The sequence below is a fragment of the Molothrus ater genome, chromosome 5, assembly GCF_012460135.2.
Source record: "Molothrus ater isolate BHLD 08-10-18 breed brown headed cowbird chromosome 5, BPBGC_Mater_1.1, whole genome shotgun sequence".
Taxonomy (NCBI): domain Eukaryota; kingdom Metazoa; phylum Chordata; class Aves; order Passeriformes; family Icteridae; genus Molothrus; species Molothrus ater.
This window is the reverse complement of record NC_050482.2, coordinates 23,433,487-23,447,808: the sequence shown is the minus strand read 5'-3', so window position 1 is coordinate 23,447,808 and position 14,322 is coordinate 23,433,487. Positions and strand designations below refer to the sequence as shown.

General features: G+C 41.2%; 1 protein-coding gene across 2 annotated transcripts in view; it reads left to right on the top strand.

Annotated features, from left to right (window-relative positions):
• Nucleotides 1-677: 677 nt before the first annotated feature.
• The window catches only part of KCND2 (potassium voltage-gated channel subfamily D member 2), a 270,490-nt gene continuing 256,845 nt past the window's right edge, over nucleotides 678-14,322 (top strand). The window contains exons 1-2 of one of the 2 annotated variants that reach the window (XM_036400932.1): nucleotides 678-747; nucleotides 2,878-4,051. In XM_036400932.1, the coding sequence (XP_036256825.1) occupies nucleotides 2,937-4,051 (1,115 nt within the window). In that variant the 5' untranslated portion in view covers nucleotides 678-747; nucleotides 2,878-2,936. Of the gene's footprint in view, nucleotides 748-1,361; nucleotides 1,675-2,877; nucleotides 4,052-14,322 lie in introns of those variants that run through there. The other variant, XM_036400931.2, reaches the window with a different exon arrangement.

The following is a 14,322-nucleotide window of genomic DNA, read 5'->3' as shown; positions in this document are numbered from 1 at the left end:
TCATCATCACAAGTTTTCCTATATTAGAGTTAGCACTCAAACATTTTTAAGCCTTTTATCTCTGTGCTTTCAAGTATTACCTGTAGGAACAGTTTAGGCTGTAGTTTAGGCTACAATACTGAAAGTGTTCATCTTCTTCATGGGAACTTAGAAGTGAATACATACTGAAGCTGAGCATATTATTAAAATACAGAAAAGAGTTAACTCCCAAAGTTCAGTGTGTATTTGGTTTATTTTTGCTTCGGATTTCTTTGGCATATATCTCAAATAGCTTATCAGAGTGGGAGGTTTGGTTGTAAAAACTTCACATATAAAGGAACCTACTTATTCTGTGATTCTTTTCAAAACCTTTTACCACCAAACGGAAACACGGGCAAATTAGAAGGAGGAATTGCTTCTGGTATCTTCTTGCAAGGTCTATGAAGAAGACACAGAGCGGTTTCAGAATCTTGATTGAAAAATATAGACCGTTCCCTCTATTTATGGGCACTATCAGAGCGGCACGCAGAGCTCGGGCGATCCAGCGGTGCCGGGCGGGCAGCGGCGGTGCCGGGGCGGGCGGCGGCGCGGGCAGAGCGCCGGGGGAGCGCGGAGCGGGGCTCGCCCGGCCCCGGCGGGAGCTCACTTCCCGTCATCCACGCGCCATCTAGCGTCGGGAAAAGGGACGCGGCTCGGCACGGGAGCGGAACGGAGAGGAGGAGGAAAAGGCTCCCACACCCGTCCCAGCTCTCGCCGTTCCCAAAGCTGGTAAGAGCCATTTGGATATTGCAACCAGAACTCCGGAGTGGCTCGGGGCGGTTCGTGAGGAGCATCCTACACTTCACTCCCTGGCATCTCATTCCCCCTTTTCTTGCAGTGAACGGTTCCTCTTCCCTTGAAAACAGCTATCGCTCCCCTGAAATCCCCTCGGTACATCACCTAGGCTATCGCCGCCGCCCGATCCCTACCCAAAGCACCGCGAACTCCAGAGGGTCTGTGCGGCGCTGCCGGCGGAGGGGCTGGACCGCACGATCCCGGCCCCGCAGAGACACACACCGGCACACACACCGGCACACACCCCGACGCAGGCACAGCCGCTCTCCCTGCCTGCCCTGCCCTGCTGCCGCCGGCGCGGCTGCCCGCAGCCCTTTTGTTTCGCCCGCGGAGCGATGTCCTGCCCACCCGCCCCGCGCTTCCCCGCGCCCGCACCGCCGCCCGCCCATGCGCCCCTCGCCCGCGGGCGGCGGCGGCGCGGCGGGGTGGCATGGCCCGCCCGCCTTGGGGGAGGCAGCGGGAAGCCCCCTTCCCCGCCCCCGGCCGCGCCAGGGCCTCGCCGCTGCCGCCCGCAGCCCGCGGCAGGGCAGGGGCAGCGGCCGCAGCCGCAGCCGCGCCTGACAGCGGCCCCGCGCCGCAGGATCCGCGCCCCGCAAGGACGTGCTCCAAGAGCTGCCAGGCGCGATTACGTTGTTTTTTTCCCCCCACCCACCCCTTGAACTTGTTGCTTGGCGCTCGGCGGTGGCGGAGGGGGGTGGGGGTGGGGGAAAGCCTTATTATCGATGTCCCTTTGGATGCGATCAAGCTTTCTCAGGAGCAACTACTTCCCCGCCGTTCCCGGCGGGGCGCGGAGATCTAGCGCCAGAGCCCGTATTTCCAAAAGTCTCTATGCAACTGAGCGCTCTCGCCAGACTTTCACAGGTAGGTGCCGCAGGCTAGGCACGTCTGGAGCGATTGGAGAACTGAGCCGAGGGGAAGGGGCGAGAGGAGGGAGGCGGGGGTACGGGGGGGGGGGTGGGGGGGGCATTATCCACCACCGACCGCCGAGCCCTACGGCACCCCGCACCCCTGCCCCGTGCCCCCCCGCCCGCCCCGGCCGCCGGCCTCCCCCGCCGCCAGGGAGCTCCTGCCCCTCTCCCGCTCCGCAGCCAGCCTCCCTCGGCTTCGCCTTTCGCCGCCCGCTCGGGCGCTGCCGGGGATGCCCCGTGCAGCCCATCCACTGCATGTGCCTCCAAAGCCCCCGCCCCTGCCCCCGCCAGGACCGCGGGGGCTCTCCCCGACCCCGGTCTCCTCGCTGCAGGTCTGCCCCTGTCCGTGCCCTGAGGCTCCGTCCGGGGGAGAGCCCCGCTCTGCCCGCTCCTGCTCTGTGGGGCGCTCCCCGCTCCCGGCGCCCCGTCCCCGGCATCCCTCTGCCCTTCAAAGCATTTCCTGCACGGAAAACTTGCCTTAAAGTTTAATGCTGCCGCCCGGAGCTCCTCCCCCTGCCCCGCCGGCTCCCCCGGCCCCTAGCCGGGGTCTGGAGGAGTCCCCGGACGGCGATTAAAGGTCAGGGAGAGGATTCTTCGCGCCGCTGCTCCGGGGCTGCCGCCGGGAAGGGGGGCGGCCCGCCGGGCCCATCCCCTCCGCCCCTCCACGGCGAGCGGCGGCGGCGTTGGCGGCCCCGCTGCGGCCGCCCGGGAAGGCTCCGCTGGCTGCCGCGGCCCGGCTCCGGCGGCGGGCGGGGAGCGAGCGGAGGAGGGGCGGGGGGACCGGCTGCATCGCGCGTGGAGGAAAATCTCCTTCCAGGTGGCTGCACAGCTGCACTAGAGCTACTAGCCGGCTCCAGGGGGTAGCGATTTGAGGACTGTTGCTTCCATCCAGGGGGCTCGAATGGAGACCTTATATCCAAAGGATCTGGCTGTTAGAGAAGCTGCTTTGAATACAGGGATTTCCAAGTGCCCTCATTTATTGTCGTAACAGTGTGACCAGTGCCTGGAAAGCATATTCTGGGGTGAAAAGGTGGAGGAAACAAAAAGGAAGCAAAAAGGTTTTCAGTTAATATGGAATATCACAAAAATGTTCAGAAATTCTGCTGCCTCAAGAGTGTGTGAGAATTTGTATTTTTCTTTTCCCTCTCTATTTCAGTGGCTGGACCAGAACTGCCTCTAGATTGACTCCCTTAGCTGTAATAGGTGTTTGGAACCATGGCGGCAGGTGTAGCAGCTTGGTTACCCTTTGCCAGGGCAGCAGCCATAGGATGGATGCCAGTGGCTACTGGTCCCATGCCAGCTGCTCCACGGCAGGAGAGAAAGCGAAGCCAGGACTCTCTGATTGTGCTGAATGTGAGTGGCATCCAGTTCCAGACATGGCTGGACACCTTAGAGCGCTACCCTGACACTCTGCTGGGCAGTTCAGAGCGGGACTTCTTCTACCACCCTGAGACACAGCAGTACTTTTTTGATCGGGACCCTGACATTTTCCGCCACATTCTCAACTTCTACCGTACTGGGAAGCTTCATTATCCCCGCCAGGAGTGCATCTCAGCTTATGATGAGGAGCTGGCCTTCTTTGGCATCATCCCTGAGATCATTGGTGACTGCTGTTACGAGGAGTACAAGGATCGCCGGCGTGAGAATGCTGAGCGCCTGCAGGATGATGCTGATACGGATCATGTAGCTGAGAGCTCCCTACCCTCAATGACAGCTCGTCAGAGGATGTGGCGGGCCTTTGAAAACCCACACACCAGTACCCTGGCTCTGGTCTTCTACTATGTCACTGGTTTCTTCATTGCTGTCTCTGTTATTGCCAACGTGGTGGAGACAGTGCCCTGTGGGGTAAGCCCGGGTCGCATCAAGGAGCTGCCCTGTGGAGAGCGGTATGCTGTGGCTTTCTTCTGTCTGGATACTGCCTGTGTCATGATCTTCACAGTTGAATATCTCCTACGTCTGCTGGCAGCTCCTAGTCGCTACAAATTCGTGCGCAGTGTCATGAGTATCATTGATGTGGTGGCCATTATGCCATATTACATTGGCCTGGTGATGACAGATAACGAGGATGTCAGTGGGGCTTTTGTGACATTAAGAGTCTTTCGTGTCTTCAGGATCTTTAAGTTTTCCCGCCACTCACAGGGTCTGCGCATCCTGGGCTACACACTGAAAAGTTGTGCCTCAGAGTTAGGCTTCCTCCTCTTCTCACTCACCATGGCCATCATCATCTTTGCCACAGTCATGTACTATGCAGAGAAAGGTTCCTCAGCCAGCAAGTTCACCAGCATCCCTGCAGCCTTCTGGTACACCATCGTCACCATGACAACACTGGGGTAAGTGCAGCTGGTGTTTGGTTACAGCCAACATTTCAACAAGTGTATTGGCATGAACGGAAAAATACTCAATTTTAAAAAAATGGTGATAGAAAAAAAATGTGAGGGTTAAGAATACAACTTGTGACTTCCTTCTAGATGTTTTACATGTTTAAGAGAGTTAACAACATTGCTGAAATTAAAATAACCCAAATCCAAAAACTGCAAAAAACCTGAAAAGCAAACAACAAAACAAAGCAAAAAAGTCTTGAAACTCTTTGGTTTTGGACAGTGAAATTGGAATATTTTATGAGTATGTGTGAGTTATCAGTGGATTTTTAATGGAGTGCTGTCTTTGCTGGCAGGCCCTGTTACAGTGTTGCTAAATTATTAATGTTTATAAGGAGAACCAAAGTGCAAGCTTTTAATTTGATCAGTATGTGGATCTGCCATTTTGTTTTAAGTCGTATATTGATGTAGACCTGGATATTGAGTTTGTTATTACAAAGTGATTTATTTTCATGAAAATCATATCTTGTCTTTACAAAAAATATATATTTGTGATTTTATTTAAGACACTGAACACATTTCCTTTGATTTTCATGGACCTATAACTTTTAAATTATGAGTGTCAAGCTACACTGACTGGTGACACACTCTGGAAAATGCTCTGAGGAAGTGTGAGACATATGACGCATCAACCATGTGTCTTTAAACAATTCCAGTGGCAATACAATTTCTTTCAGAGAACAGGGGTTAAAAAGTGTCACTGTTGACATTAGAATGCAATGAATTTAAATGGAAAGATGAGAGAGAGTATATTTTATGAAGTCTCTGATACCAGTGTCTGATTGTATCAGCTAATTCTCTGAACCAAGTTATAAAATGCATTTTTCTGTAGTTACAACAGGGATTTAGAAGGTTGACTAATTTGAGATGACAATTTTTTCCCTATTCTTAATTTTGAGTTGTATAGTACCATCTATGAAACTGAAAATTTGTTGTTTCATTGCAAACTGACTAGTAATTTAATAATTACAGATACAAAATGACAAACTTAGCACTTTCATTAATGCCAAGCCCATCATTTTATTAGCATTTTGCCATATCTTGTTGGGACTGTTGAGATTTATGAAGCATGTATAACTTTTAAATTTAACAAAATGAAAGTGCATTATTAAACTATTATGAAAAACTTGATTTATTATGTGCAATAGTAATTTACTTGAGAAACGCACATACAAAATATTGAAAAAGATAAAAGGAATGTCTTAAGCCACCATTTTTTATACAAGGCTTTTATCTTCAGTGTGATATAACAAATGAAGATAAATATAGTGCATAGTAAATATTTCATACTTCTTGTAAGGGCAAGTTATGCTAAAAAGGAGTGACGAGAGCTTTGGGGATTTTAACCCGCCTTTTAGGTTCCTGGGTGGTTTTTTTGTTTTCATTTTCTGTTGCTGATGACAAATGGAAGGGCCCAGTTATCAGAAGAAACGAGTTAGGCATGGTAACTAGATCCACAGTCCTGTGTTTTCTGATGCTGATTTTTAACCATTTATTTTTAATTAGAACAGTGATGTTTTCAAGAAAGAATGGACTGATACTTTAATATAAAATAAACTGAAGCTGATGTATGGTTTTTTTGATAACAAAATGTACTTTCTGAGTAAGTTGTTTCCATGCCTCATGCACAATGTGGAAAGTACTTGTCCATGGTACTGAACAGAAACTTGTCTTGTTTTGTGCCCAAATTGCAACTGATTATTTGAGAGGTATGGTATCGCAGCTGGTGTTGATATTATTTGTTTGTTTCTTTGGCACACACACACGCACACACATTGTACATGAGTATCATTCTGTAATTCCAGGTTTTGAAGTATTACTCTGAGAAAAATTACTGATTCAAAACTACTGCTGTAATTTGAACATAATTTCAAATCTCTTTGAATTGAACCTAAGATCCTCTTCTTAAGTATACAGTGACACTGTATTTTGGTCCCAAGTGGAACATAAAGGGTTGAAGAGAATCCTCTCACGCTTGACTCCTTTTTTAACGTAGTTGAACAGAAAAAGTTTTGAGCAGGTTGAACAGAGATCCAAAGTCTCACCCTCAGGAGTTCAGGTATAATACGGGTTCAAATATGACAGATATCTCCAACTTTTATGAAATCTTTAATCAGTGCATTAGCTAGATTATCTCCTTTTAATAACATCATGATAACTTTGTAAAGATTATATTTAAATGTTAAATATATATATATGTGAATAATTTATTTAAAATTAGCATAATAAAAGCTTTGAAATCTTTTTAGTTGATGGAATAATTATGCAAAAGGACAGGGAAGTTATAGGGAAAAGCATCAAGGGTCAGTGAAAGCTAATTGTAATTAGTACTGATCCCTTTTCTATGTGCTAAAGCTTACCACCTCTTTACTAACACAGAACTCCTGCTCATTTTAACTTTAGTTTTAGCTTAATCAGGGGTGTAGGAACAACTTCCCCCATTTAGAAACAAAGCTTGATGAAGTCTTTATGTTTTAAATGACAGTAGCACACAGCAGGATATGTGAAATGCTACAAAAATTCATGAAAGCTAATAGTGAATAATAGATTAACATAAAATTGAGTTTTTGAGTCTTGGTGTCATTGTCATATTTTTCTAGATAGCAAGGGTATTCAGTAAGCGACCTTTGCAATTTGGGGAGTTATTACCTTGGAAGCAGAGCTATATTTCTCAGTTCTGCATGATTGCTGAGCAATTAAAGTGTCTTTAAAAAACATAGATTACATTTTCCTTTGCAGAGTGCTAGTGACTTCAAATACTACTATATTTTTGCCTCCAAGGGTATTCCAGCTATTAACTGCTCTTCACTGCTCAGCTCAAGTAGTACATGTACATGGAAATTTTACATGAAAGAGCTGAAAAAAATGAAAAAAAGGGAAGAAAGGAGCAAAGGAAAAAAGAGAACATGAGAAAAATAAAGGCAGAGAGAGAAAGAGAAGAGGAGGATGCCTCTAGAAAAACAGCATGCACACTTCCAAAAACTGAACTGTCTGATTTTAAACTTCAGACTAGTCTTTTATCAGGATTAATCATAGCAAAAGTTAAGTAGAAGCAGGAAGAGAAAATAGAATAAAATTGATAGAGGTTGCAAAATATTTTATGGAGATTCAAGATAATAGTGGAAAGCATAGAGGTCAAGTATCAGGTTAGTGTGAAGATGACAGAGAGAAGAGCTCAAGTCTACTGGGACTGGCAGACCTCCATAGGGGCTTGTGAACATCTACACCCATAATGACAGCTCTGTCACTTTCTGCTGTCACCTTATAACATGACAATCTAATAAATTTCCATCTGCCCCATCAGGAGCCAGCAAATAAGCTGGAATAGCTGGTAAGGTTTTGATGGTGTAAGGATATTGTGTGTTCCCAAGTCAGCCAGAGCTATAGTGTAGTTTGTGTTTTATGAAGATATTATACTTTAAATAAGGAACCTGGTGCTCTTCTGTGAGTAGTTTTAAAGCACTCTCACTGCTATATTAAAATTCTCTTTTTACAGCCTTTACATTGGGTAGCTTTATCAAGTCACACAATGCTTCAGGATGAGCAGAATACTTCATGAAGGGAAGCTTAAACTCGACTACTCATTTATTTGCTTTCATTGTATAAACTAGAGATGTGTCTTTCAGAAAAGATAAAGCAACTATTTGTTTTCATTATTTGTTATTATAGCCCATAATGTGTGAGGAAACCCGCTTAAGATATATCAAATTCTCTGAAGACTTTTTAATAAACAGATGACTAGATGTGATAACAGAAAGCCTTTAACAGTGAACAAGGGAAGAGAGCAAAGTATTTCCTTTTCCTGCACATTCATGTTCTTTGCCATCTTCAGTCCTTTTTTCATTCTTTTTTCATTACTATGGGTGTATTCTATCTATTTCTTTTTTCCATTATTTCTTCCAACTACCACTTCCCGGAGTTTTCATGGTTGGGGTTTGTCTACTGGTTGACACCTTTCCTCCCTTCTTCAAGACGAGGTTAACATTTGTAGTAAGGCTCTGCTGGCTTTATTTTTTTTTTCTTCTGCTCCTTTTTTCCAGATTCCTAATTCATCCTTCACTACTAGATCAAATCTTTAGTTTATCATCATTGTCATTCATTTGACCTGAACTTTCCTCAGAACAGATCTTTTGTTCTGACCTTTCTTTGATAGATTTTTCCTTATGAGCATCATAAAATTTCCACATCATCACTTTTTTTCTGAAATACTGCACATATTCTCTTTTCTCACCACTGTGCCATTTTCATTGCATTTAATTCCTTATAGTCTCTGCATTTTAGTTTGAAATAATCCATCTCTTTAGAACTTTTAATAAAAAAATTGAGTTTAGTACAATCTGACAAGACAAAACAAAATTCAAAATCTTTGTTTCATGAAAAATTTCATTAAAAGTTTGGATATATCCTTATGATTAGTGTTACAAATATAGAGATTCACAAAGTTAGAGTATTATTTCTGTATCTTGTACGTACATATTGCTCATTCGTTTTTTGTTTGATATTTTCAACCCAGTTTCAAATAGAATTTTTCTATTTTCATCTTTTTATATGCAACCTAGTGGATTTTGTATTTTACAAATGTGTTTGATGTCTCAAACTATTTTCTCTTCACAGCAGAGACATTTAACCTATATAACAGAGGAGGGACAAAGTGTAGTTGCGATCACTTTCAAAGTACATTACTAGAGATTCAAAAAGGGCTCCAGGGAGAATCTGTTACACTAAGGGTCATTTTGATAGCAGTAAAAAAATTTCTTTGTTCTGTAACAAAAAGATTACTGAGATTGTATTGGGCTGTTGTTGCTTGACAGAGAGCAGAGTAATTGTATTCTTATTTAGTTGCACTGGGGACCAGCTTTCATCTTCAAAAAAAATCCTGAAAATCTCTTAGAGGAAAAGGACTTAGCTTGTTTCACTCATTTGTCTTGAGCATGAACTTTCTTAGGTCAGTTATGAAGAACATGAAGCTGATGCTTAACAAAAAGATCTTTCTGCTCAGGACCTAATATATTTGCTCCTTTGGTAGAAACAGATGGAATTTTGTTTCCTTTTTGTTACTTTGAGACAAGAATAAGAACAATTAGATTACTGTGGACCTGGATGTAGCATAGAAATATTCTTAGTACAGCAGAACTAATCATCTCAGAGAGTAATTATGACTAGTGCCTGATCTATTAACTAGGGCCTATCATTCAAGTAATCATCAGTAAATACTGTCATTTTAGTAAAATCTTTAAGTGATCAAACCCAAGAAGTTCAAACTGAGTGATGACAATCCGTGACTCACATCACTGTGCCTTTGTCTAAAATGAAAAATTTGCAATATAAAAGCCACATAAATCTATGAATACAGTATTAGAAATAGTGCCTGCCATGCAAAAAAATATCTGGAAATGGAAGCTGTATTTCTGAAGAGGGGAACATAAATACCACAGAAATAAAGCAACTATTCAAAATAAGTTCAGAACATCTTGCAACTTCAGGGTGACAATTAAGTTTTCAGACATTTGAAAGACAGTCTAGTGAGTTACTCCTTTTACTTGATTTTTATGACATTATATTCCATTGGCAGAATTTCATAGTATTCATCATAGTAGCTAATTAGAGAAGAATCTGGTTCATCAGGGGTTAAGATTATAGATTGTTCCAAAGAGGGAGTATAAATTAGAAATACAGAAATTGTTTAGAATCGCCCAGAACAGGTTTCATCAGAAACCTGACAACAGAGCTGACAGAGTGATGGGAAAGATTCTGTATATTTCTGTACCTATCATTTATTGGGCAATAGATAGGAGCACAGGTTTTTCTGGAAGACATAGTCTTTAAGACTTTTTTTTTTTTTCTGAATTGATTATGTGGTGGAGAAAATGTTTTGAATATATTGGCAGTACTTTAAAATGATAGCTCTACACTACACTTCCTGGACCAATAATAGTCACCATGCTTGGACTTCAACTCCTAACACAGTTAGGAGACCTAATTTCTACCATTATTTCTTAATATCTTTTTTTTATGAATCACATGGTTTTGATCTTCTTGTGTCTCTGGTAATGTTTTATAAACATCTTGTTAAGTAAAAATCCGTGGGGTTTCTTTTGACAAAAAAAAAAAAGGAATTTTCACCAAAGTACACAATGAAATTTACATTGTATTCACAGCATATACTTAAATACATGTGATTTGAGATGAAATAAAAAATAATGCTTTTGACTAAAGCATTTGACGTGTAACAGGTATGAGTGCCCTGCAGAAAAATCCTGGAGACAAAAACTTATTCAGGTATCTGACGTATGAGGGCTCAGGTTTAAACATGAGTACCTATGAAGATCATGTGATCAATGCATAAAAAGAATAAAATCTAACAGGATTCATCTCTATTATAATTCAAGTGAGACTGCACTCCTTTTCTCATAGCAGCATAGACACAACTTATGCATTATTAGGAAATACATCTTAATGTACCTAGTTATCAGTACACCATTCCTACTACCATGAGTTCAAATTCTTGCAGTTAAGTGCATTGACAAAAACTAATAAAACAGTAGAAGACTGCTATCTTTCTGATTATTAAAGATACAATGATATCAGTCATATAAGCAATTGTATTTTTTGTGTTTAGAAAAGTAGTTTCATTTCTTATATTCCACTGTGCAGTATTGTTCCTTATCTGCAGATTTCCATCCTGAAGGTGAAAGCATTAGGAGCTACTGTGTAAATGTACTGAATTAGAGCATGATTCTTCAATTAGAGAAAATGTGAGGTTGCTAAAAAACCTTAAAAAATGTTTTTCATATGAACAAAGTAAAATTTTGTATATTTAAAGTATTTAGGAATAGTAGTTTGCATTTGATCCCTGTTTTTTCAGTTTCATCTGTGTTACTGGTTTCTTTGATCTGACTGGTTTAACTGAAAAGTCAAGATACATAGACAAAGAGATCTCTGGGGTTCATTCATTTATAGGGCCCAAACAATACAAGGAAGAATTTAAAGGCATTTATGTGTCTGGAGATGAAGATAGGCATTCATCTTGAATTGTCAGAAGAGGCTTGGGTGTTAGAAACACGAAGGAGAGCAGCTGAAGCTAGGAGCCCAGTCACCTTAGAAAACAGGTGCACAGGAGTAACTTCTAGGATAAGTATAGAATACTATACTCAGATTTTGGGTATGTCCCAGAGGCAGCATCAAATGCCCCTATCAGAATCAAATGGATCCTCCTAGGGTTCAGGTCTTGTTAAAATAGAATATGCCCTATTTTTATATAATACTGTAGCAAGGAGATAAGAATGGTGTATGTATGGTATGCTTAGGAAAGAGGAATGAGTAATTCAAGAAAAAAAGAAGGGTAACTGAAAAAGTAATGTAAATTATCCAAAGAGTATATTTCTTGATCCTAATTTTCTGTCTCTATGGTTTTCAAACCAAGAGTTCAGCATGAAAAGATATGTAAGAAATGGAAGCTATAGCATGTAGATATTATTAATGAAAGTATTTTTAGAAACAGTGTGAAAAATTATGAAACCATGCCAGGTAGGTGATTCCGTTTTTCAAATAAACATGCAGTCTGAGGATTTATTGGTTTCAATAGGTCTCATATTTAGCATATACACAGTAAATTTGTTAAGATGCTGATGTGTGGTAAGAAAAGGTAAAAGTTAATTCTCAATTTTGACCACTGAAAATTCATCCCCTTCTCTAGTATGGTGGAAAACACTTTTATTTTGTGTCTATCTGATTTTTTTAATGGAAACTGTTTGTAGATATATGTAGGAGGTTTGAGAAGTACTTTGCCTGCCTTTGTGTTTTCTCTTTACGCCGTAATATGAACTTTGTAAGCAGAGTCTACAGTTCTGCTAGTTAATTTTTACCTTAATCTCTGTTCCTAAATGAAGCATATCAAAAGCACATTTTCCTGTTTTTTTCTTGATTCTTTGTAAAAAAATTTATTTCCTGAGGTAATCCTTTTATATCACAGTTCTTTCTCCTTGAGGATGCATTGTGATTTGTGCCCTGATTTTAACCGGATGGTGTCTAGCTCAGTTCTGTACTTACTATCACTTGCACTAAGGCTTTATATCAAAAAATAACGTATGAAGAAAAAATCCCAATATTGAGAACACTTGTATTTTTTTTTAATATGATCTGTTACAATATCAGCATTAAAACAGAAATCTTATAAAATATGTATCTGTATAAATAAATTTAGCTGTTTGATTATTGAAGGCTCAGTGTCCTTAGCTAATACTTCTTATAGTATAAAAGGCAGTTTAAACTTCTAGGATTTTATTTAATTACTCTGAGTACTGTGGTAAATTAAAATAAAGTAAGTATGTTTCACTACAGTTTAAATCTTTTAGATTAAGAGAATTAATTTTAGGTTAAGAAGTAACTGTGAATCTCCTTAATGGTATCTGTAGTAGCCTAATTTTAGGATAACACATTAACATGCTTTAATTAATTATTATTTTGGATAAAAAATATTTTGAGGCCAAACCTTAGCTTTTTCAAATGTGTATCCAGAGATATAGATTTTTTTTTCTATGAATTATACTGGCAGATTCTCAAAACATTTTGGCCGATGCACAGAGAACAGTCTTTCAAATTATCACTTGAAAGCTTAGCCATCCAGGCATTCCCTGTAAATGGCTGAGAGTTAGACTGTAAGGTTGTGAAGGAATTAATTTAGGATTGTGTAATAGCTTACAGTCTGAATGTGTCTTTTGCATCCTAACTCACTGCTTCTTTCAGTAAGATGAATCAAGAGAGGTTTCTGTATGAGCGCATATGTAATGTGAGTGGGATCCTTAACTTTTCATTGTTGTTACTATTCATATCCCCCTTTTTTATAGCCCAAAAGAGGAGTTCTATTATTGTGTTAGTGGCCTTACTTTCATTTTCTGTAACTTTTATCTCTTCCCCTTGCAGCCACTTAACAATTCCCTGGGCATCCTTATCAGCTATGGGCAGCAACTACTGCAATGTGCAGAGTTGCTTAGGAACAAAATTGATGCTCTTTGACATGGTGGATGACAGCTGCAACACGCTGGTCCCCAACTCTCCTTCCTACAGAGGAATAAAAAGCACAGAGGTTGAAGAAGTTTTACAAATCTGATTGTGAAGAGCCTATATACTTTTTTGGTTTAGGGTATCTAATCACTTCATTGTTGGTATGCAACAGGTTAAGAATTGTGGCCTTTCTATTGAAGACACAGCAGTATCAAGCAATCTTTAGTAACAACTCTTTTTAACTCTTTGTAATATAAATACCACAGTATCTTGTACCACTTCTAGAATTGAGAATTTTTAGTTTTTCTAAACGTTTTGGTTTGGTTTGTAATTGATGCATTTGTTTACATCAGTTGATGAAATGCGAGTTGAAACATGATATCATGGACTAGAGACGGGAGAATTGGACAAACAGAGTATGTACACCTATTGTCACTGCCTTAGCAAGAGCTATGCTTGCAGCTGTCTCTTGTAATTAATTGATATGTATGTATATAAAATGAAACTTTCAATATTGTAAACTCTAGACTGTTTGAGAATTTAGGTAGAATTTGCTATTTTAGCATCTGAATGGAAGCTTGAAAGAGTACTAATTGAAGCTTTCCCACAGATAGATAGTTTAGAGTAAATCTGTCCACAGACTGGCTTAATGATTTGAAATGCTCAGTATTAGTTATTTTCCAAGTTAAAGGGAATCTCAAGTTTTGTCTGATTTGCTTGTGAACACAATAATCAGCCTACAGTATGTGTCAAAAGGTGCCAAGTTTTAGAGGTAAATTTTATAAAGGAATCTCCTTACAAAAAAAAAGCCCCAGGTAATATGGGATATGTATGCTGTCCTTCTCAGACCACGTGCTACTTCTGACACCTCTCTACATCCCATCACAGTCAAATCACTGGAGAAGTTGCAGCTGCTGAAAGGCTGCAACTGTCATCATTCCTTTAGCCTACAGTTTCTTTCATGCAAAGGCTCAAATTCTTGAAGTTTAGTGCATTAAATAATTCATGGGAGAAGCAATAGCAGTGTTTCTAGTCGTGTTGGTGAGCCCTTCAGCACAGCTCAGCCTCTTGCTGCACTGGCAGAGCTGTGCCAGGCTCCCTTCTCCTCTGGGGACAGGCACAGCTGCAGGCCAGAGATGCTGCTGACTTCTTGTGTCTGGCACAGATGACCAATTTAAAATATAGACATCTTTGTGCAACAGTGGACATGCAAGATAAAA